The sequence below is a fragment of the Culex pipiens genome, chromosome 2, assembly GCF_016801865.2.
Source record: "Culex pipiens pallens isolate TS chromosome 2, TS_CPP_V2, whole genome shotgun sequence".
Lineage (NCBI taxonomy): Eukaryota > Metazoa > Arthropoda > Insecta > Diptera > Culicidae > Culex > Culex pipiens.
In genome coordinates this window covers 78136953-78159297 of record NC_068938.1, presented here as the reverse complement: position 1 = coordinate 78159297, position 22345 = coordinate 78136953, and the positions used below count along the sequence as shown (strand labels likewise).

Genomic DNA, 22345 nt, shown 5'->3' with positions numbered 1-22345 from the left:
ATTTCACTTAAAAGTCTTTTGACTGCAAACTCAATTTTAAATCCAAAAATTAATTTTAGAAAATTTTACGAGTGTCATATACTATAGTACAAAAATGTGCAAAAAAACATATCAAAGCACTGGAACTAATACATAAAAAAATCGAAGGGAATTAAGGTTGTCGAAATCGTGAATTTGTGACCAAAGTGAAATACAAAAATCGAGAGATTGTTATTCCTATGTACTCACTTTAAAAAAAATCAAAGATGGACCTATAACTTTTCCAAAGGCATCAAATCGATCAGAAAATCTCTTTTCGAGATACTTCTTCACGAAGTTTTGATAGCACTTTTTAAGGACTGTCCCAAAATTTGCATGGAGACTTGTATGGAGAAACCAATGATGCAAAATGGCCTTGATAGATGAAAGGAATCGATTAACACCTAAACTCCCAAGCTCGAGAAATGGGGGAATTTACATACACCCAAAATTCAGAATCGAGATAATCGTTCTCTCAAAATTTATTGAGGGCTCAGTGCCAAAATCGATAGAATAATGCTACCAACTCACACCATCATAACGAATGAGTTCATTCGTTAGTTGAATCAATAAATCTCCAACAAGTGTCATACATCGACTTCTGACTTCTCCATGGTCACCAAGCTGTGGTGGCCGAGGCAGCTAAGTCATTGGATTGGTTTGTCAAAGGTCTCTGGTTCGATTCCCGTTGTCGACACTTTTGGTTTTTTGTTTGACGGATGAACTTTTTTTGCAAATGAATCTCGAGAGAATAGTTCTATCGCCCATCTCGAGCTGTGTTCTCTGCGTCCGTGAATGGTACCACTATTCTCTCGACTCGAGACCATCATTCTCTCGGACTAGCGCTGACAGTTTTGGGTGTACATATTCCCCCTTTTTCTCGAGCTTGGGAGTTCAGATGTTAACAAAGTTGAACAAATTGGAAAATAAATCAAAATAGAATAGAAGAATAGAATAGTCAGCGCAACCATACGTGTCTTTTTTTATTATTACACTGTGGGTTTTACTTTTTGTTCATAAAAAATCAATATGTTTTCTCGAATTGTAATCAATACTTTGAAATTGCTGAACACTTTTTCAATGCATTGATTTTTTAATCTCTCTGGAGACTTTTTTCCCACCTAGGTAACTGCTATGGGTTTCCAATGCAGATTTTTAAAATGAAAAAGTGAAAAGTGATTTTATGCTTATCTGGAAAAAAAATCACAAAATCCATTCAAACCCACCAGCCCCCCTTTGATTCACTCAAAATTCATTCGCAGCTTCTCGGTTCGTCTGTCGTGTACTCAACCAAGTCTCTCCCTCGCGACTCTCCCTATCAACCACATTCGCACGCGCCGCCAATTCACACGATCGCCGCTCTCTGCCTCTCTCGAAATTCGCACATCTCGCGAGCGAAATCACCACACCGCCAAGCAAACCAGTTATTTCTGGGTGAATCCTCCTCTCATCGTCGTCGCCGTCGGTTTTACTTTCGTTGTCTTCGGAGGGTGGTGCAAACTTTTGGTTTCGTTAAAGCTTCCAAGAGCGGCCCGAACCGCGATCAGTCGCTTTGGAGTCTTCGAATCGTTCGGTTGTGGGTCCCACCCGAGGGGACAGTTTGGAGTGAGTCCTGTTGATTGTGAGAGGGAATTTTCGCGAGAGAGTGGGGGGTTAAACGGTCAGCTTGGGGCGAGTCTTCGTTCAGTCGGTCGCGATCTCCGGTGTCGTGTGGAGGTGCACTCAAGTTAAGGTTGGACCTTTGTAGTGGGATTTGAGAATAAATTAAAGTGTAAGACCGTGAGACTAGTGGAATTATTCATGAGACAGCAAAGATTTTAAGGGCTGAACGACCTTCCGGGCTACGACTTAACGAAACAGTGATATAAAAGCTCGACAAATCTAGGGTGTGAACTGCCGGAACAGAGTGATCTCCATAAAAAATAGAGTCGAAGCAAAACAACCGATTAGAAATCACCTTTTTATTTCTTTATTGTCTTATGGTCTACATTGTTTGTTTTTTTTTTCTTGCTTCTTTCCCAAATTTTACAGGATTTTGTGCGAAGAGAGGTGAAAGTGTGATAAGTTTCGTTTTTTTCCACATATTTCCTCTGTGAAATTGGCCACAGAGTTGCCTCGACACTTGGTAGCCGTGAAACGAAAAAGTTTAGTGAAAACGTGATTTTGTGCGCGCCACGTGAAGTGCACCGCAACTACTAGCAAGCAGACGAAAAAGAAGAAGAGCTGTGAAGAAGTGTCTGCACTTGAAGAGCAAGTGCAATACGCCAAGACAGACAGATAAACACACACACGGCGAGAGACGGCAAGATGACCGTGCCACGAAGGAGGAACGCGAAGCTGCTGAGCTTAAGGTGAGCTTTTTGGGATTGGATGTGGGTGGTTTAAGTAATGTTTCGTAGACATTTTAGTGAAAACGGCTATGCAAGTTAGCTGGCTGAGAAAACATTTTAACTTTACATAATATTCTTAATAAGTTTTGAATTCAAGTTTATGCTATTGTAAACTTAACTTCAAAATTTGGTTTCACCAAGTATATTACAACATTCACTGGCTCTGATGCGTTTAAGAAACTTTTTTCATGTTACTATTTTGCATTGTCAAAAGTAAAGCTTATTTTCTAATTTCTATTCAAATATAAAGAATGTTTTACCAACTAGTTCGTAATTTATAACCAGATTTTAAGCAATCAGATATAAGTAAAGGATAAAATCAACACCGTAGAATTGATCAAAATAAAAGATTAGCTTGTTTAAAAATTTTAAAGCCCGGCTTTTATGAGTTTTGCTAATTTGTAGTTAAAAATAATCACAATTAAAAATATTAATGCATAATTTTTAAAAGCATTTAAATGCATTTTATTATAATTTAAAAATGTTAAACGTAGAGTATAAATATATTTTTTTGCCGAAAAAATACATTCTCAAACTCATAGTAATGACTTTGTCATATTTATTTATTAATTTATTTCAAATTATTTAAATAAAATTTAAAAACAAATAAAGTTTTAAAATGGAGACATTATTATTTTTACTGGATTTTATGTAGTCAAAAAATTCTTATAAACATATCTTTATTTCTTGAGTATAGTTTTGACATATTTCATTTTGAGACATCTGTTTTCAATACTTCTTCTTGGATGATTTTAATGAATAATTGTTGAATTATTTGTTGCAATATTAATTATCTGTACCTTAATTTAAGCTAAGCTATTGCCTATAATATTGCATTTCGTTTTTAGATACATTTTTTGGGTTAAACGAAATTTAATAATATTTTTCCTTATGCCTAAAGAAGAAATGTTTCATCATTTGAAAGTATTTTGTGTCACGAGAAAAGTTGTAGATTATGATAAGAACTATTTTTGAAAAAATATAACACCTTGAAAAATAGATAATTAATGACTTTTTATCACTTAAATCCTTTTTAAAATTTTGTCAAGTTTTAATATGTTCTAAGAGACAAAAATGCAAAATTTTGTATGTTTAGTATTTTTGAAACCAAGCATAGTTTTAGTGAAATTTGATTCCAAAAGCTCTGTTAAATGTTTTTCATGCAGTTTTCTTTTCTTTTTTTTTTGGAACATTAAGAAAAGAGACTAAAACCTTAACCTAGAGAGATAATACGATTACTTTACACAGAAACCCAGAATAAGACCAAAATCGGTATTTTGACACTTTGGATCGATCCTGAGGATTAAGATTCATCTGGCAAAATTACATGGAAAACATATTATTGGATAATTTTCGAGTTAGATTAGGGTGGTCTAATACAGTTTTCCAATGAAAATTTACGAACTAAGATATTTTGAGTTTAAAGAAAAATATTTCTGAGATTTTTCAGGATTTCTAGTGCTAGAACTTTTTTTATGAATGCATCTGGCACTTGAAATTCGGCTTGCACATTTTCAAGGTATTTGAATTTAAAAATTTCATAGTATCAACTACAACAACTACAAATCGACGTTTTAACAAAAAGTATGTTTTGAGAAAATTAGCATTAATTTATTTTAGTTAAGTAAAATTGAATTACTCCATCACTAAGTGAATTCCCGCCACAATGTAATGAATTAATAGGCACGTGTCTCATATTACATGAATAAATAAACAAATAATAATAATAATAATATGTTTTAGAGCTCTAAAAGTGCCCGAACATCACTTTTCTCTAAAACTTATCCTTGAATTGCTACGTTGAAAAAACTGATTTTTGAAGGTTTTTTTCAGATGCTATCTACAAAATTTGTCGCAGAAGACGTAGATTTCGAGATAAAATTTTGGTGTCTTCGACAAAGTTGCTTGGATTGGCAAGTTTAACAACATTCTAGATGATCTGGAAAAATATCCAAAATAATAGTCTTGAAAAGTTTATTTTCTAAAAACATCCTAATTGTTAACCACCCCAATTTTCAACAAAGCCAAAAGTTGCCCCTTCCCATTTGCAAAAAAAAACTGTAAAACGGCACCATTTTATGGAAAATCCATTTTCCACTTAATTTTGCGATCTGGACCATTGTGCATTTAGATACTAGTAATATACTAGTCTGAAATGTATTGACAAAGAAATGATATTTGATCAAGTCATAAAATAAACTGAATTAATATGAAAAAAGTACTCACTGTAACATATAGAGCGAGTTGTGGCGCTATAACCACGGCACATAGTGTCCAGGGTATTTGTGAAAATACAATGTCCCATCCCCGAGGGTCCCGGAACACCAAAACTTCTTAGCATGGTGCTCCCAACGATTAATTGCCTAAACAAACAGGAACGTGAGCGGGGGATCCCCACGTTTCTTCCTCCCCTGTAGATTCAGAAATGTATTGTTGTTTGAACACTCGTGCTCAAACTCAATGCAATTCAACGAATCATCTTTGCGGTTAACTTAACGCAGTTGGCCTGGCCGCTTTAAAGTTTGTGATGTTTCAAAGCAATTTATTGCATTGGGGCACTGCAATTGTTAATAATGACAAGAGGATGCTAGGCGTTAATCAACCTAAGGCATTTTCCAGGATGCCCTCGAAAGACTGGCTGCGCTAGGGTTAGATTAGATTAGATTAGAAAAAGTACTCACTGTAACATATCGTCGCTTGTGTTCTGTATTAAGCATTGTGTATTTTGTTCAATTATTGTTCTTAAAAATTTGTTACTAATTTTATAATGCAATCACTAACAAATTAATTCTCGATGAATAGAGTACAAACAACTTGTGGAAGGATTGTTGTCAAAATATAGTCAACAATCAAAATTCATTAAAACTCTTTCTTCACTGTTAATAGTAGTTTATGCAACAAGTTGCAAAAAGAGGATTTTTCAGCACGAGTCGAACATTTATCCAACGAGGTTCACCGAGTTGGATAAATACGAAGAGTGCTGAAAAAATCAAGTTTTGCAACGAGTTCCATACAACATTTTTTGCAATTCCAAAAAACACACACTGAGTGAAATTTTATGTCAAATTTTCATGTATTTTGTCAATAAATCGTTTAAATCAAAAAAATGTTGAAAAGTGTTACTTTTCAGCATTTATTTTGAAAAGTGTTGCTATTCGGTTCTGTTATTTTTGGTACAGAAAAGTAGGTTATTTCGTCGTTCAAGAATGACAGGAAAAGTAAGTAGTTTCACGACGGAATTGCAAAAATGTTAATTTTTAGAATGATAAAAAATGCTGCATATCAGTATGAATTTCACAACATCTCTTAATAATTAGTTATTGAATGTTCTGCTTTCAACTCAAGATATTTTCAAATTCAAATAATATCATACCAATTTAAAAAAAACCTTGTATTCAACTTACACTACCTTGTTGGTTTTTCATCGTCAGATTACTATTCTTCCGTACAAAAAAATAAAAATAAATTTATAAAATATTGCAATCTTAAAAAAAATCAAACTCATCGCTACCAACCCAAACCTCCGCACGTGGTCATCGAAAAAGCTGAAGAAAAAAAATCGAGATCACACTCGTCGCGTCCAATTTTCGCGCTCATTTTCTTTTAATTCAGTCCAAATAAGTTTGAACCTGGCCGCCATCTTCGCTGCGTCGACAACACGGGCAAGTTCGAGACTTTTCCATCGTAGGGTGAGCGGTTCGATGTTTGGACTAAGATAAGTTTTTTTTTTTTCAAAACCACAGCTGTTTTTGTAATTTTATTTTATTTTTTAAGACTTAAATGAAGACAACACCCTTCAAAATATACTTGCTGAGTAGGTGTAGACTTTTGAGAATTTACACCAATTTGGTTTCTTCACTTTTTCACGTTCACGATTGTCTGCCTCGATTGTATGATACAATCTTGCATGTTTTCATGAACCGCGATGAAGAAAGATGCATCTGCAGACTTTCTGTCGTGGGAGTAAGTTCTGGGAATTCCACAGTGTGGGTGGGTTTTTTTTCTCTTCTCTCTTTGCGGTTTGATCTGTTGTGATGATTGCAAGTGTAATTCTATGAAATCGTTACGCTCACCACCACCAAACGCCGCAAAGTTATGCTAAAACAAACGTGTTAACACGATTCAGTGATTCAACGGTGGCGGCTGAGTTCACGAGCTCACATGTCTTCTACATAACACACAGAAACCCCATTCTGGGCCGCTCAAAACGCGAAGCAAAACTGCATTTGTGTTACATATATGTACTTGGTGCAAAACATCACCCAAACAGTGTACCAAGCAAATAAAACACACCAAAATACAACATAGTCATGCCGACTGGTGCCGAATACTTGCGGTTATGCTCATGTTTTATTAATCAGTCGCGGATTGAAGTCGCGAATGACGTCGTCGCGTTAGCCGGCGTCGTAAGATTAAACCAAAGTCTGAAAACACACGACACCCGGGACCAGTTTTCGAAGGGGTGCTCCACACCTCGGTTGAATAATCGTTGGACAAAGTTACTTAAAAATTAAGCCACCCATCGAAGGAAATAAATCCAGTGGGACGTTCGGAACGGAGGTCCGTGAAAGTTTCACTGTCAAACGTGAGTCTCTCAGGATGGGACCTCTGAAGAAGCTTGTCTGGTTTTTAGACCAAAGTAGATCTGGTGTGTGAAGTCGGACGTTAAACATACTTGATTTAACTACACAGCTGGCAGTGGATCCAATTTGACGAAGGTGTGCAACGTATTTTCTGAACGAAAGGGTGCAAAATTTAATAACATTCAATCTGCCAGAACACTGAAGAAGATTTCAAGTAGTTGGTGAAATACGAATCTGTCAAGATATTAAACATAATAGCGGAATAAGCAGGGACACATCGTCTCTTTTGTTTTCACAGCAATGCATTATGCTTCAACGCTCAACCAAACTCTTAAAACAACAATTCAATTTTAAAGTTGAATATTTGAAATTAATTTCGAACGAGTTATAAACGTCATCTCGTTCCCTCTGTTTAAACTCATTAAAAATAAAATATTGATTAAATCATTAAAATATAACAAAATCTACACTCAGACTTTAAAAAAAATGCAATTTTCGGATTTTTCGTATCAACAATGGATTTACAACTTTGCAGGAAGATCCCATTACAAAAAAAAACTCAACGATTTTTTTGAAATTGTTGATTTTTTGAGTTGTTCTTCACCGTATTCCGTATTTCGTAATATTCAAGTTTGACATAAAATTTTAAGAAAAGATGTAATGAATATTGGATTTTAAACCAATAGTTTTAAGTTAAATTTTATCATCAAAAAAAAAAAACATTTAAAAAATTAACAGCAACATTTCTAATAATTGTTCAGAAGTAGTTAGGCCGTTGCAATTTAGTTTTTAATTTATGTCACCACCCTTGAATGTTGGCTTAAAATATCCGAGTGCAAGAGAAATTTTGTTTTTTCATTTTAAAATTTTGATGAAAATAGACGTGCATTCAACTGCTAACTATTCACAATGTATTTTCATGCGTTGATGATCATTTTTAACATGATTGAAAAAGTGCATTTTTTAATTTTTTTGTCAAATTACTATTGTACAGTTTATTTACAATAAAAATAGTCAGAACTTATAGTAAGTGATTATTATAAAATTTAAGTTTCAAACTATTCAGATTTTACAAGTTTCACTAATTTTTAATTATGTTTCACTTTGTTCTAGAAATCAGGAGGAAATCCAGTTTTTTCACGAAAATTTAACACGTAGCGTTATGTGTGGGACAAACTTCAAATGCGTTTTTCTCAGCTTGCTGTTTTTGCATATGGGACATCTATGCGAACATGGGCAGTATATCTCCTCAAAATTTTCAATATCTTGTGTTATACACCCTTTTGAAATATTAACCATTCGTTTCTAGATTTGTTTCTTTTAGAATTTTAGTTTTTTTCGGCCAGAGATATATTTTTCAAACATAATTTTCATATTAAAAATATTCAATGTTCTATGAATACAAAGAGACGAGTTGTCTCGACTCGAGAACAGAACACTGATGAGTTCTGCAAGTAGTAGACGAAATACGTATCTGTCAAGATTTTAAAATATCTAACCTAATCTAATCAGACCCTAACGCAGCCAATCTTTCGAAGTGATCCTGGAGAGTGCCTTAGGTTAGATGACGCCTAGCACTCTTCTTGACATTTATTAACATTTGTAGTGCGCCATTGCATCGGAATGCATTGAAACATCACAAGCGTTAAAGCGGCCAGGCCTACTGCGTAAAGCCGTATCGCAGAGATGATGACTCGTAATTGGGTTGAGTTTGAGCACTGAGTGTTCGAACAACAACACAATTCTGAATCGACAGGGGAGGAAGAAGCGTGGGGACACACCACCATACGCTCCGAGATTTGGTTGTATTCGTTGGGAGTACCATGCTAAGAAGGTTTGGTACTCCTGGACCCTCTGGGATGGGACATTGTATTTCCACGAATGCCCTGGACACTATTTGCCGTGGTTATAGCGCCACAACTCGCTCTCTGTAACAGTATTCCTAATTCCACAGTTCACGCTCACCAAGTCGTCATGGCCCAGTGGTTAGCATTTTTGCCTACCAATCCAAAGAACGGAGGATCGAACCTAGCCTCGAGCGATTTTGATTTTTCGTTCATATTTCATCATTTCAAATTTCTGTGTTCTTTAGGGGAGAGTGGGGAGACTTGATCCCCGGGGAGACTTGATCCCAAGCCTGTATCTCGTCAGCATGTGGGTAAAACAATTAGCTTTGTTCTAGAAAGTTGTGCGAAATTGACTAAAACTCATTGTAGAAAACAAAGAAAAAAAATAAAAAATGTTTAGATTGAGTTACACACATTTTTCGAAGAAGTGCTGCAAAAAACTTCCAAGAGATCTTTTTTCTTTGTTTTGATAAGTATAGAAAACACTCAAAAATTGTTCAAAAAAATATTTTTATACATGAATTGTTTGATAAACATATCAACTCCAAAACCCTTACGCATTTGACGTTGAATTTATCGTCATACTATTTTTACAATCAATTGTTTAAAAAAGTGCGTTTAGGGAGACTTGATCCCTGCATTTTTACAGTCACTGGAATCAGCCTCAAGATTAAATAATTTGGCTGGGTTTTCGTACATAGTTTCCTTCAGTAGAGTTGTACATAACTAACTGCAGTTTGAACCATTTTTCAAAAGTTTTGTAAACAAAAATTACCAGCTTCTGTAAACATGCTCAATTTTGGTCTAAAAAAGAAAATTTCCGTTTTTAAATTTTTTGCATGCTAAATTTGTTATATTTTGAACACAAACGTACAGGTTTAATGTGAAATTGCTGTATCTTATAGAAAATTAAAAATTTGGATTAATAAGAAACATTTTGCTTAAGATTTCTTCAAAATGTTGAAAGGGGGATCAAATTACCCCCAACATTTTGAAAATGCCGGTTAAAAATATTTTTATAAAACGCTTGGCATTATTCTAAGAGTTTATCTGATGAAATACCCTTATCAGCCAAACATAGTTGAATGTTTAAGCTTTCAATTCATGCAAAAAGATCATAGTTTTGTGAGAAATTGACAGAGTTATGTGCGATACAAAAAAGGGGATCAAGTCTACCCACTCTCCCCTACTTTCTCGTTGGGAGCAGATGAGCATCGAACCCAGAACCATTCGCTTATAAAGCGAACACCGTAACCAGTCAGCCACAGCCGCTCCTTATCTGTCAAGATTTTAAAATATATAGCGAAATTAAAAGGAACAACTCGTCTCTTTGTATTCATAGTAATGCATTCTGCTAAAAGGCTCAACCAAACCACAATTCAATATTCATAATTTTTTTATGAAATAAGTTACTGCGAGTATCATCGAAACATAATTTTAATAAAGTCTTCTTTGAAAATGAAATTTCTTCAAATTTTGTGCCAGTTTAAAACGGAATCAGTATCAACAATATATTTCAACAATTTTCTGTAAAATTAATAGTTCTCAAATATGACTCAATATCGGGACAATTACCATTTCAAAAAGTCAATCGAAGTTATAAAAACAATGGAATACGTAAAGTTTGATGGTTTGATTTGCGACGAAGAAGCTAACAAAATATAAATAATCTCGAGCCAGAACAATAAAATTTTTGATTGGACCTAATTCTCCAAGATTTCTCGTAACGATAAATGAAGACTCCGCTAGTCGATTCTAAACTTCATTAATACAAGATTCAAAAAACAGTTTAAAAAGAATTTTCATTTCATGAACAAACTACAGTGATCACTTCCTCTCATCCGGGGCAAATTGTCCAAACACCCAATCCGTTGTGCCAATCGTAAAAATCGTGAAATATTTTGCATTTTTAGGCGATTTGCGCGCTCTTTTTTCCTCCTTCAACTGCTCTATTGACCGCCCAAGATCGCAGTTCATGGCACACTACATCTTGAACCCCCCAATAATTGACCAACATTGTGCAAAGCGTCCACTTCTATTGTTTCTGCGAGACCACTTTTGCAGAACCAAATGAGCTGTATAGTTGGGATTTCTTTGCCAATTTCTGCGCAAGGTTAAAGCGATGTAGTTCTTCAGGGCAAAACCAAATTCGTGCGGGGAGACCTTCTGAACTGTGTCGAGTTCTCGCCGCTAACCCCCTCCGACGTTCAGGTAGTCGAGGAAGTTGCACAACTCTGCTCGTTCACATCTGGCGTGATTGCATTAATCTGCATAACCATGGGTGTTGATTTCCAGCTCTCGCCAGAGTCCGGATGTGGAAGGTTTCGTATCACGACGTGTGTAACAATCCAAAGTGGAGTTGGCGCTCTCGGAAAACCTTCAATCATGGGCGTTTATCAATTTTCCAACAAGGCTTTTCTTCATCGGAAAGGGTACCGCTAGGGTTGCACAACCGTTTTGCTTCTTTTTTTTCCTGCGAAATCGCCGAATTAAGTAGGGTGCGTAACCCAAACCTAATCAGCTGAAGGCGCCGTCATCGGCGGCGAATCCACCTTAGAAGAGATCGTTCAGTGCTTCCTTATCGGTCTGTCGGCAAAGCTTTGGCAATCAGCAGCAAATCTCTACCCCCATTCCCATGAGTCGGCCTGGCTGCCATAGGCCTACACCCGGCATGGTGAACAGAGAGCTACAAAGTATTCCACCTCTCTCCCCGTTGGCGCGCTGAAGATGAGCAACTCTCGATGGAGCAACCAGCATTTGGCGGTAAAATTTTGCCGCATAAATGAAAATGAAAATAAAAATAAAAATAAATGAAGGCGTGTTGCATAAGCTGCCTAACATGCAGCAGCAGAAGCAGCAAATTTCTTCAGAGCTTTATTGTTTTTTTTTTTTTCTAAGACAATTCATCACTGCAGCAAGTCAGCCGATGAAATGGTTTTCTGTGAACAGTTTCGAGAAGCTTTTTGAGCGCGGAAAATTGGGTGCTCGTTCGTGAAGTCAAGAGATTATCTCAAGATCGAGTAGATTCTGGGAAATAAATGTTGCAACATTTTGTTAAATCAAATAAGAAAACACGAATCGGGTCATCTTATAACTCTCAAGCTAACATGATCGGCATCGCTTCAAACTTAACTTCCGATGCAACAAAAAAAAATGCACAACATCGCTGCAACATGCAGCAAAAAGTGATAGTGAAATTATAGCTCCCATTTCCAACCATCTTATCCACTTAACCGAGTACCGACGGTAAAGAGGAAACGATCAATAATTGTGATTATTTAAAAAGTGAAACATTATCGAATCCAAAACTCCTTCCATCTCTGAAATTTGAGCCACATTTGATTACCAATCTTTTTTTGGCGATAGTGAAATTGGATGCTCACTCACACACAAAAAACGGAATTGTAATCGGAAATTATAGCGAATTATCGTTGGCTATCGCAGATGATCCAAATATAGAGCTGTTGGCGCAAACGTCTCGCTGGGAACTGAATCAATGCGTCCATTTACGGACGGGTGAGATTTAAGATAAGTCCTCTGAATTGGTCAGTTGGGTTTAGCAGACTAAATGGATGATTGGTTTGCACTTGAAAGTAAGTTTGATGAAAAGTGTTAAATGTGTTGTTCAATGAACTCAATCTCTGTCAAATTAGATCAATTTTGGCTTTTAAACCTTAAATTGCCCGAAACCAGGCCATCTGTACAATAAAATCAAGTACTTTGGCAAAGGGAATAAAAACCCCGCACAAAACTATCTCCGTCATCTAAAAGGCCCACCATTAATGGCCAGCTCACCGAGTGCCCCACTCACGCAGTTTACTACCCTTTTAGGTCCGTCACTTTAGGTCACAGGGTCAGCGGTGCTCGATCTTATGTGTTTTGTATCACTTACTTCTTGATGTTTTTTTATACAGTTAGGATTATAAACTTTTTTTAAGTTTTTAAAAATAAGTATTTTTACCTATTTGAGCATCGATTTAAAAACTAGCAAAATTTTTGTTTTTGAGCCAATCTTGACTCATCAAAAAGCATTTTTTTAGAAAATCTGGAGTTAGATGATTTTACTTATTTTCTTGTGACTTTAAAAATGTTTTTTATTCTGGGATCTGGGCCTGAAATTTTCAGGGGTTGTTTGTTCATATAAAAGCAGCATCTGGCCAAAATATGAGCACTCTACGTCAACGGGAAGTGGGGCAAATCGGGACACAAAGTTTCAAGGTTCAAAAACGTCAAAAATCGTAAAAAGGCTGTAACTTGGGCAAAATTCAATTAAATTTCAAAATTCAAAATGCATCTGAAAGGACTTGAAAAATGCAACAAAATGCAGGGTAGAGCATCCCAATTGGTTGAATCTAAAGGGAGTTATTGGCATTTTAGTGAAAAAATAGCACAATTTTCAAACTCAAATAAAAAAGTGTTCCATCCAGATATCAACTCGGTTCGACCTGCAGCTTGTAGAGGACATCTGGGACTACCATCTGAGACTGAGAACGCTTTGGGTAAGGCAGTTTAACACATCAAATAGATACTTTTACTTTTAGTGATTTTTTTGGCTGTTAATTTTTGCTCGGGGGACCCCTTAGATCCCATTTTCTGATGATAATTTTATCATATTCGTGTTCCTGAGACAATTTCACAGAAGAAACATGCATAAAAATGTTTATTTTCATCCATTTTAACCCTTTAAAAAACGAAAGTTAAAAAAAATTAGATGCTGCTTTTTTTCTGGTGTCATCTAGTATCCTTGGAAACGAACTTGAATTTTAATGAATGTGAATCGAAGATTTTTTTCAACTTTCATTTTTTAAAGGGTTAAAATGGATGAAAATAAACATTTTTATGCATGTTTCTTCTGTGAAATTGTCTCAGGAACACGAATATGATAAAATTATCATCAGAAAATGGGATCTAAGGGGTCCCCCGAGCAAAAATTAACAGCCAAAAAAATCACTAAAAGTAAAAGTATCTATATGATGTGTTAAACTGCCTTACCCAAAGCGTTCTCAGTCTCAGATGGTAGTCCCAGATGTCCCCTGCAAGCTGCAGGTCGAACCGAGTTGATATCTGGATGGAACACTTTTTTATTTGAGTTTGAAAATTGTGTTATTTTTTCACTAAAATGCCAATAACTCCCTTTAGATTCAACCAATTGGGATGCTCTACCCTGCATTTTGTTGCATTTTTCAAGTCCTTCCAGATGCATTTTGAATTTTGAAATTTAATTGAATTTTGCCCAAGTTACAGCCTTTTTACGAATTTTGACGTTTTTGAACCTTGAAACTTTGTGTCCCGATTTGCCCCACTTCCCGTTGACGTAGAGTGCTCATATTTTGGCCAGATGCTGCTTTTATATGTACAAACAACCCCTGAAAATTTCAGGCAGATTGGTGAGGTCGATGCGAGATGGGTATTCTTTGCTCGTGGACTCGCTCTTAAATATTTTCTGCTCAATTTTATATATTTTTAAAGACTGGTTATTATATTTACACATATTTATGATTGTAAATATCAGATTCAAATGGGAAAATTACGCATGAGCATGAGCATGAGCATGAGAGATCACCCATGGTTGCCCCTCCGTTGCTGAACAGAACCGTAATATCCTTTCAGCACTACTGATTATAGGCTTCAACGATCTAGTGGTGTTTCCCTTGTCAACAGCATGTATGAATGCGCTGAAAAGATAAAACACCATGATTGCTAAAGCTAGATCAGTTGCGAATAGGTAACAGTCATTGGCCACCAACGGCGCCCGCCATGTCAGTTTGTAGACCTCGATTTTAAGGGACGGGAATGTTAGTTAGCGCAGGTTGCTACTAGGGCAGCTGATTTACTCTGTGCTTACACCCCACGAGCGCCAGGAACCTGAAAACTTGTTAGTAGGATAGGGTGTTTGGTCAGGATTCATCATAGAAGATGATGATGCGACCCAAAATCATAGTGTTTGGTGAAAGGTATTATATATTATTCTCAAGGCAAACAATCGGATGCTGCGGATGAGACATTTCCCGTTTATCGATTGTTAAATTTTAAATGAAATGGTCTAGTCTTAGACAGCCGGCTGTGGAAAGATAGAACAAAAATCATTTGTAATTAAAGAATGAAGGATTAAACAATGTAACTTTTAACTTGAGATGATTTTACGAGTTTTAAATGATTGATGTTTAGTGAGGTACTGATTAACGGTGCGAACGACGAGTTTCGATGTGTATCGAGCTGAAATGGTATGATAGGGTGTTGATAGGGTCAAATCAAACTGGCTAGCTGTCATCGGGACAGCCAAAGCCAGCCGCACCTTCACACGCACACACGCACGCCAAAAAAAACGAAAAACACACCGACGGCGGACGCGAAAATTCTACGACCCTACGGAAAGGAATCGCAAATCTGACTGGCTCAACTGTCATCGGGACAGCCAAAGCCAGCCGCACCTTCACACGCACACACGCACGCCAAAAAAAACGAAAAACACACCGACGGCGGACGCGAAAATTCTACGACCCTACGGAAAGGAATCGCAAATCTGACTGGCTCAACTGTCATCGAGACAGCCAAAGCCAGCCGCACCTTCACACGCACACACGCACGCCAAAGAAACGAAAAACACACCGACGGCGGACGCGAAAATTCTACGACCCTACGGAAAGGAATCGCAAATCTGACTGGCTCAACTGTCATCGGGACAGCCAAAGCCAGCCGCACCTTCACACGCACACACGCACGCCAAAGAAACGAAAAACACACCGACGGCGGACGCGAAAATTCTACGACCCTACAGAAAGGAATCGTAAATCTGACTGGCTCAACTGTCATCGAGACAGCCAAAGCCAGCCGCACCTTCACACGCACACACGCACGCCAAAAAAACGAAAAACACACCGACGGCGGACGCGAAAATTCTACGACCCTACGGAAAGGAATCGCAAATCTGACTCTCAGATTCAAATGGGAAAATTACGTTTAAAAAACATACAATTTGAATTTTTTTTAAATTTCGTTAGGGTGGTCCCATAAACATCTCCCTTGAGACATTTTCAAATGAAGATATCTTGATTTTTTTAAATACCCCTAAGATTTTAGCAAGACCTGGCACTTCAAATTTGGCTAAATATTTAAGTAAAACTGCATCTCTTTAACCTCAAATGGCTCAAACTTTTAAACCCTTAAGTGCAAATTTAAATTTGTTTTTTTTTTTTTCAAAAACAAAAATATTGTATTTTTAGAGCTCTAAAAGTGCTCAAAACATTACTATTATCTAAATCCTAACCATGAATTGCTACGCTCAAATAACTGATTTTTGAAGGTTTGTTCTGATTGATAAAAATAGTCGTAGGATGCGTAGATTTTGTTGTTTACACAAAATTGCTTGATTTGGCATGCCCAACAACCTTCTGGAAGAGCAAAAAAGTCCTAGAAATAATCACGGAAAGTTAGATTAGATGTTAGAAAAGCACCCTAACCGTGAACCACCCTAATTTTCAACCATTGCAACAACTCTTCACACTTAAGGTTCAAAACTACAAAATTTTGTGGAAGCTCCATTTTCCACTTAATTGAGCGATCTAAATTACTGTGCAATGAAAAAAATATGAAAAGCTACGTTTTAACAAAACAATTTTTTTTCAGCAAAAGAGTAAAAAGTAAAAACGTTAAAAGTTATTACCAACGCAAGAAAATGCAATTTAAATTGGTTTCACTTTATTTTAATTTGAATTAAGAAACTTTTTGAAAAAAAAGTTTGCTCCCTGATTTTTCATCCAATCATAAATTTGAATAAGTTTTACAATGGCATTAACCAAACAAAAATAAAAAAAAACATCCTTCTATCAAAAATTGCCAAATTACCTATGATTTCAAGTTGCTAATTATTTATAAAAAGTAGGTAATCGATTAGAAAGGTAAAAGAAGCTGAACTTTTGAACCGGTCAAAATATACATCAAAGCAGTTTTTTGTAAACATATCATTCGTATCATATCATTGCTATAATAAACTTTTAAGCATTGTTATGTTTGGTGACAATAAGTTGGTGATTATGTCACTACAGGAAAACTTGAAATATTTTCAAAACGGAATAGCAAAAACTAACTTAATCCACCTATGTGGTTGGTGCCTTCCTCACTCTTTTCCAACAATGGGTGATATGTGATATGATGTGTTTGGACACAAATTTGGTCCAAAAAAACACACATATCACTCAAGGGCTCATAAGTGGCATCATAAGTGGTCATAGCTTGATACAGGGTTGCCAGATCGTCAATGTTTTGGACTCGTTGGAAAGGTCTTTCGATTACCTAACCAACGATGGGTCGGATGATGGATCCGGACATTGTTTACATACATTTAAGTGAGATCCGGCTACAAAAAAGGTACATAAATATCACTAAAGTGGTCAGAACTCGAGACAGGGTTGCCAGATCATCAATGTTTTAGACTCGTTGGAAAGGTCTTTCGATTACCTTACCAACGATGGGTCGGATGATGGATCCGAACATTGTTTACATACATTTAAGTGAGATCCGGCTACAAAAAAAGTACATAATATCACATAAGTGGTCATAACTCGAGACAGGGTTGCCAGATCTTCAATGTTTTGGACTCGTTGCAAAGATCTTTTGATTACCTAACCAACGATGGGTCGGATGATGGATCCGGACATCGTTTACATACATTTAAGTGAGATCCGGCTTCAAAAAAGTACATAAATATCACTTAAGTGGTCAGAACTCGAGACAGGGTTGCCAGATCTTCAATGTTGTGGACTCGTTGGAAAGGTCTTTCGATTACCTAAGCAACGATGGGTCGGATGATGGATCCGGACATTGTTTACATACATTTAAATGAGATCCGGCTACAAAAAAGTACATAAATATCACTTAAGTGGTTATAACTCGAGACAGGGTTGCCAGATCTTCAATGTTGTAGATTCGTTGGAAAGGTCTTTCGATTACCTAACCAACGATGGGTCGGATGATGGATCCGGACATTGTTTACATACATTTAAGTGAGATCCGGCTACAAAAAAGGTACATATATATCATTTAAGTGGTCAGAACTCGAGACAGGGTTGCCAGATCTTCAATGTTTGAGACTCGTTGGATAGGTTTTTCGATTATCTAACCAACGATGGGTCGGATGATGGATCCGGACATTGTTTACATACATTTAAGTGAGATCCGGCTACAAAAAAGGTACATAAATATCACTAAAGTGGTCAGAACTCGAGACAGGGTTGCCAGATCATCAATGTTTTAGACTCGTTGGAAAGGTCTTTCGATTACCTTACCAACGATGGGTCGGATGATGGATCCGGTTATTGTTTACATACATTTAAGTGAGATCCGGCTACAAAAAAAGTACATAATATCACTTAAGTGGTCATAACTCGAGACAGGGTTGCCAGATCTTCAATGTTTTGGACTCGTTGGAAAGATCTTTTGATTACCTAACCAACGATGGGTCGGATGATGGATCCGGACATCGTTTACATACATTTAAGTGAGATCCGGCTTCAAAAAAGTACATAAATATCACTTAAGTGGTCAGAACTCGAGACAGGGTTGCCAGATCTTCAATGTTGTGGACTCGTTGGAAAGGTCTTTCGATTACCTAACCAACGATGGGTCGGATGATGGATCCGGACATTGTTTACATACATTTAAATGAGATCCGGCTACAAAAAAGTACATAAATATCACTTAAGTGGTTATAACTCGAGACAGGGTTGCCAGATCTTCAATGTTGTAGATTCATTGGAAAGGTCTTTCGATTACCTAACCAACGATGGGTCGGATGATGGATCCGGACATTGTTTACATACATTTAAGTGAGATCCGGCTACAAAAAAGTACATAAATATCACTTAAGTGGTTATAACTCGAGACAGGGTTGCCAGATCTTCAATGTTGTGGACTCGTTGGAAAGGTCTTTTAATTACCTAAATAACGATGTATAGCATGATGATGTTTGGTTCAGTTTACTGCTATTTATTCATCTTCCGAAAATATGCGAAAACACATTTTTATACATAACTTTTGAACTACTTATCAAAACTTCAAACAATTCAATAGCACCGTATGGGACCCTAAACCAAGTCGAATGCGACTGGTTTGGTCAAAATCGGTTCAGCCAGTGCTGAGAAAACTGAGTGACATTATTGGTCACATACACACACACATACACACACACATACCCACACACATACACACACACATACACACACACATACACACACACATACACACACACATACACACACACATACACACAGACATTTGTTTAGTTTTCGATTCTGAGTCGATATGTATACATCAAGGTGGGTTTTCGAGCTTTAAATAAAAAGTTCAATTTTAGAGCAGGATTATAGCCTTACCTCAGTGAGGAAGGCAAAACAATATCTTTTGCAATTTACTTTCGTAAGATTAAAATTTTAGCACCCCTGCACCCCAAGTCACCGCCAGAGACACCTCCGGCCAACCTCCGGAGGGCGTGCAGGGGTGTGCGAGAGAGTTCAACCGATTATGTACTGCCCGTGCATTTTGGGACTCCACGTTTGGTGGAGTCCAAAAACCAAAACATTCAGGAGGTCCACGAAAGTTCGTTGGTGGGGGCCAACTTTTTTATGGTAAAATTATGCACACATCATAGCAGTCACAAGGGGGACAGGAGAAGACCCGGCGGTCCCGGGGCTAATGCCACCGTGCGGCCACCGACTGACTGACTGGTCTGACCGGGCCACCACGAGATGGTGATGATGTTATAATAGATGTGACCAACTTTTAACGTTTTATAACCGTCCCAGCCAAGTTTGACCCGGTTGAGCTGGTTGGTCGTATTTTTGGTGTTTGTTGTGTTTGCTTTGAAAGTGAAATGGAACCTGCCACGGTATCCGGTAGAGGAGGGATTGACTGCCGATATTTAAGGGTTTTAATTGGGATTATGTGACCTAATGGGGGACGTTTCTGGGTAATGATATTGAAATTACGCTCGATATTTTTGTAATCAAGAGATTGTTAAAAAAAAACAATATTTATAACTAATTTATTTCTTTTCTATTTTCAGGTAAAAATAAATTGAACAATTCTGCAGTCCTAAAAAGATTAAAAAGGAGTAAGTCTAATTTAAAACCAAAACTTAATCTTACAAAAATTCCTTCTTTCAAATCAACTCGTATCCCGAAAAAATAATGACCAAACCCAAAAATAGAATAACAAGCGAATGACCTTTAAAATTTTCGACTCGTCGGGAAACCGAACCGGTTTTCCTCTGTCTGAAGATCGCCCCAAAAGCCCAAAAGGATCCTGCTTCGATCGGGTTGTTTTGCTCAAAATTTGAAAATAAAATATTCTGCGGAGGAAAACCTGTAAGAATGCGGTTTTTCGTCTCGCGCGAGACAAAACCAAACGCTCCAAAATTTGCCAATTTCGATGTGAATGACCCTTGTCGCGGAGAGGCTCGAAATTTTAACGAGCTCTTCCCTCAAAAAGGCTCTTTTCGCAGCTGATGGCGAGCGATTTGTCGCGTTAGGAGAAAGAGGAAGAAAAAGGTTCATCTCTTGCGAGCGGTTGAAGTCGTCGACGGTTGAGGCAGTTTAGCTGGAATTCTCTGGAGTGATATTTTAACGTTGACACTCGATACAAAAGTCAGCAGTCAATTGAATCGTGTGGGCAATCAATAACTTTTAATTGACAAAATAAAATAGCAGATTGTCATTATCATTCACAGTAAGAAATTAAAGAAATTAATGTCGAATTGTCAAACTCATGGTGTACATTTGCCATTTTCTGATGTAATTTGATTGCAAATTCCAATGAATATTGACACTACAATTAAAAACTAACCTAATCCACCTATGTGGTTGATGCCTTCCTCACTTTTTACCAAAAATGGGTAATATGAGTGGTTTGGACACACATTTTAGCTTTTTTTAGATCCAAAAAAAAAAAACACAGATATAACTTATGTGGTCATAACTCGAGACAGGGTGGCCAGATCTTAAATGTTTTGGACTCATTGGAAAGGCCTTTCAATTACCTAACCAACGATGGGTCGGATGATGGATCCGGACATAGTTTACGTACTTTAAGTGAGATCCGGCTTCAAAATTGTACATAAATATTACTTAAGTGGTCATAACTCGAGACAGGGTTGCCAGATCTTCAATGTTTTGGACTCATTGGAAAGGCCTTTCAATTGCCTAACCAACGATGGGTCGGATGATGGATCCGCCTTTCAATTGTCTAACCAACGATGGGTCGGATGATGGATCCGGACATAGTTTACGTACTTTAAGTGAGATCCGGCTTCAAAATTGTACATAAATATTACTTAAGTGGTCATAACTCGAGACAGGGTTGCCAGATCTTCAATGTTTTGGACTCATTGGAAAGGCCTTTCAATTGCCTAACCAACGATGGGTCGGATGATGGATCCGGACATAGTTTACGTACTTTAAGTGAGATCCGGCTTCAAAATTGTACATAAATATTACTTAAGTGGTCATAACTCGAGACAGGGTTGCCAGATCTTCAATGTTTTGGACTCATTGGAAAGGCCTTTCAATTGCCTAACCAACGATGGGTCGGATGATGGATCCGGACATAGTTTACGTACTTTAAGTGAGATCCGGCTTCAAAATTGTACATAAATATTACTTAAGTGGTCATAACTCGAGACAGGGTTGCCAGATCTTCAATGTTTTGGACTCATTGGAAAGGCCTTTCAATTGCCTAACCAACGATGGGTCGGATGATGGATCCGGACATAGTTTACGTACATTTAAGTGAGATCCGGCTTCAAAATTGTACATAAATATTACTTAAGTGGTCATAACTCGAGACAGGGTTGCCAGATCTTCAATGTTTTGGACTCATTGGAAAGGCCTTTCAATTACCTAACCAACGATGGGTCGGATGATGGATCCGGACATCGTTTACATGCATTTAAGTGAGATCCAGCTTTAAAAATGTACATAAATATCACTTAAGTGGTCATAACTCGAGACAGGGTTGCCAGATCTTCAATGTTTTGGACTCATTGGAAAGGCATTTCAATTACCTAACCAACGATGGGTCGGATGATGGATCCGGACATCGTTTACATGCATATAATTGAGATCCGGATATTTGTGAAAACACATTTTTATACATAACTTTTGAACTACTTATCGAAACTTCAAACAATTCAATAGCGATGTATGGGACCCTAAACCAAGTCGAATGCAACTGGTTCGATCAAAATCTGTTCAGCCAGAACTGAGAAAACTCAGTGAGAATTTTGGTCACATACATACATACACACACATACACACACACATACACACACACATACACACACACAGACATTTGTTCAATTTTTGATTCTGAGTCGATATGTATACGTGAAGGTGGGTCTAGGAGCTTTTAATAAAAAGTTCATTTTCAGAGCAGGATTATAGCCTTACCTCAGTGAGGAAGGCAAAAGGTTAAATTTGTCTTTTTTTTTTTGGCTCACAATCTTCCCTTTCACTCG

The 22345-nt window shown here is 37.2% G+C and overlaps 1 protein-coding gene across 3 annotated transcripts in view; it reads left to right on the top strand.

The window, feature by feature from the left end:
• Positions 1-1483: 1483 nt before the first annotated feature.
• LOC120419178 (uncharacterized) overlaps positions 1484-22345 on the top strand; it is a 78561-nt gene continuing 57699 nt past the window's right edge. The window contains exons 1-2 of one of the 3 annotated variants that reach the window (XM_039581839.2): positions 1484-1623; positions 2050-2369. In XM_039581839.2, coding sequence (XP_039437773.1) covers positions 2326-2369 — 44 coding nt within the window. In that variant the 5' untranslated portion in view covers positions 1484-1623; positions 2050-2325. Of the gene's footprint in view, positions 1790-2049; positions 2370-22345 lie in introns of all 3 variants that reach the window. The other 2 variants (XM_039581837.2, XM_039581838.2) reach the window with 2 other exon arrangements.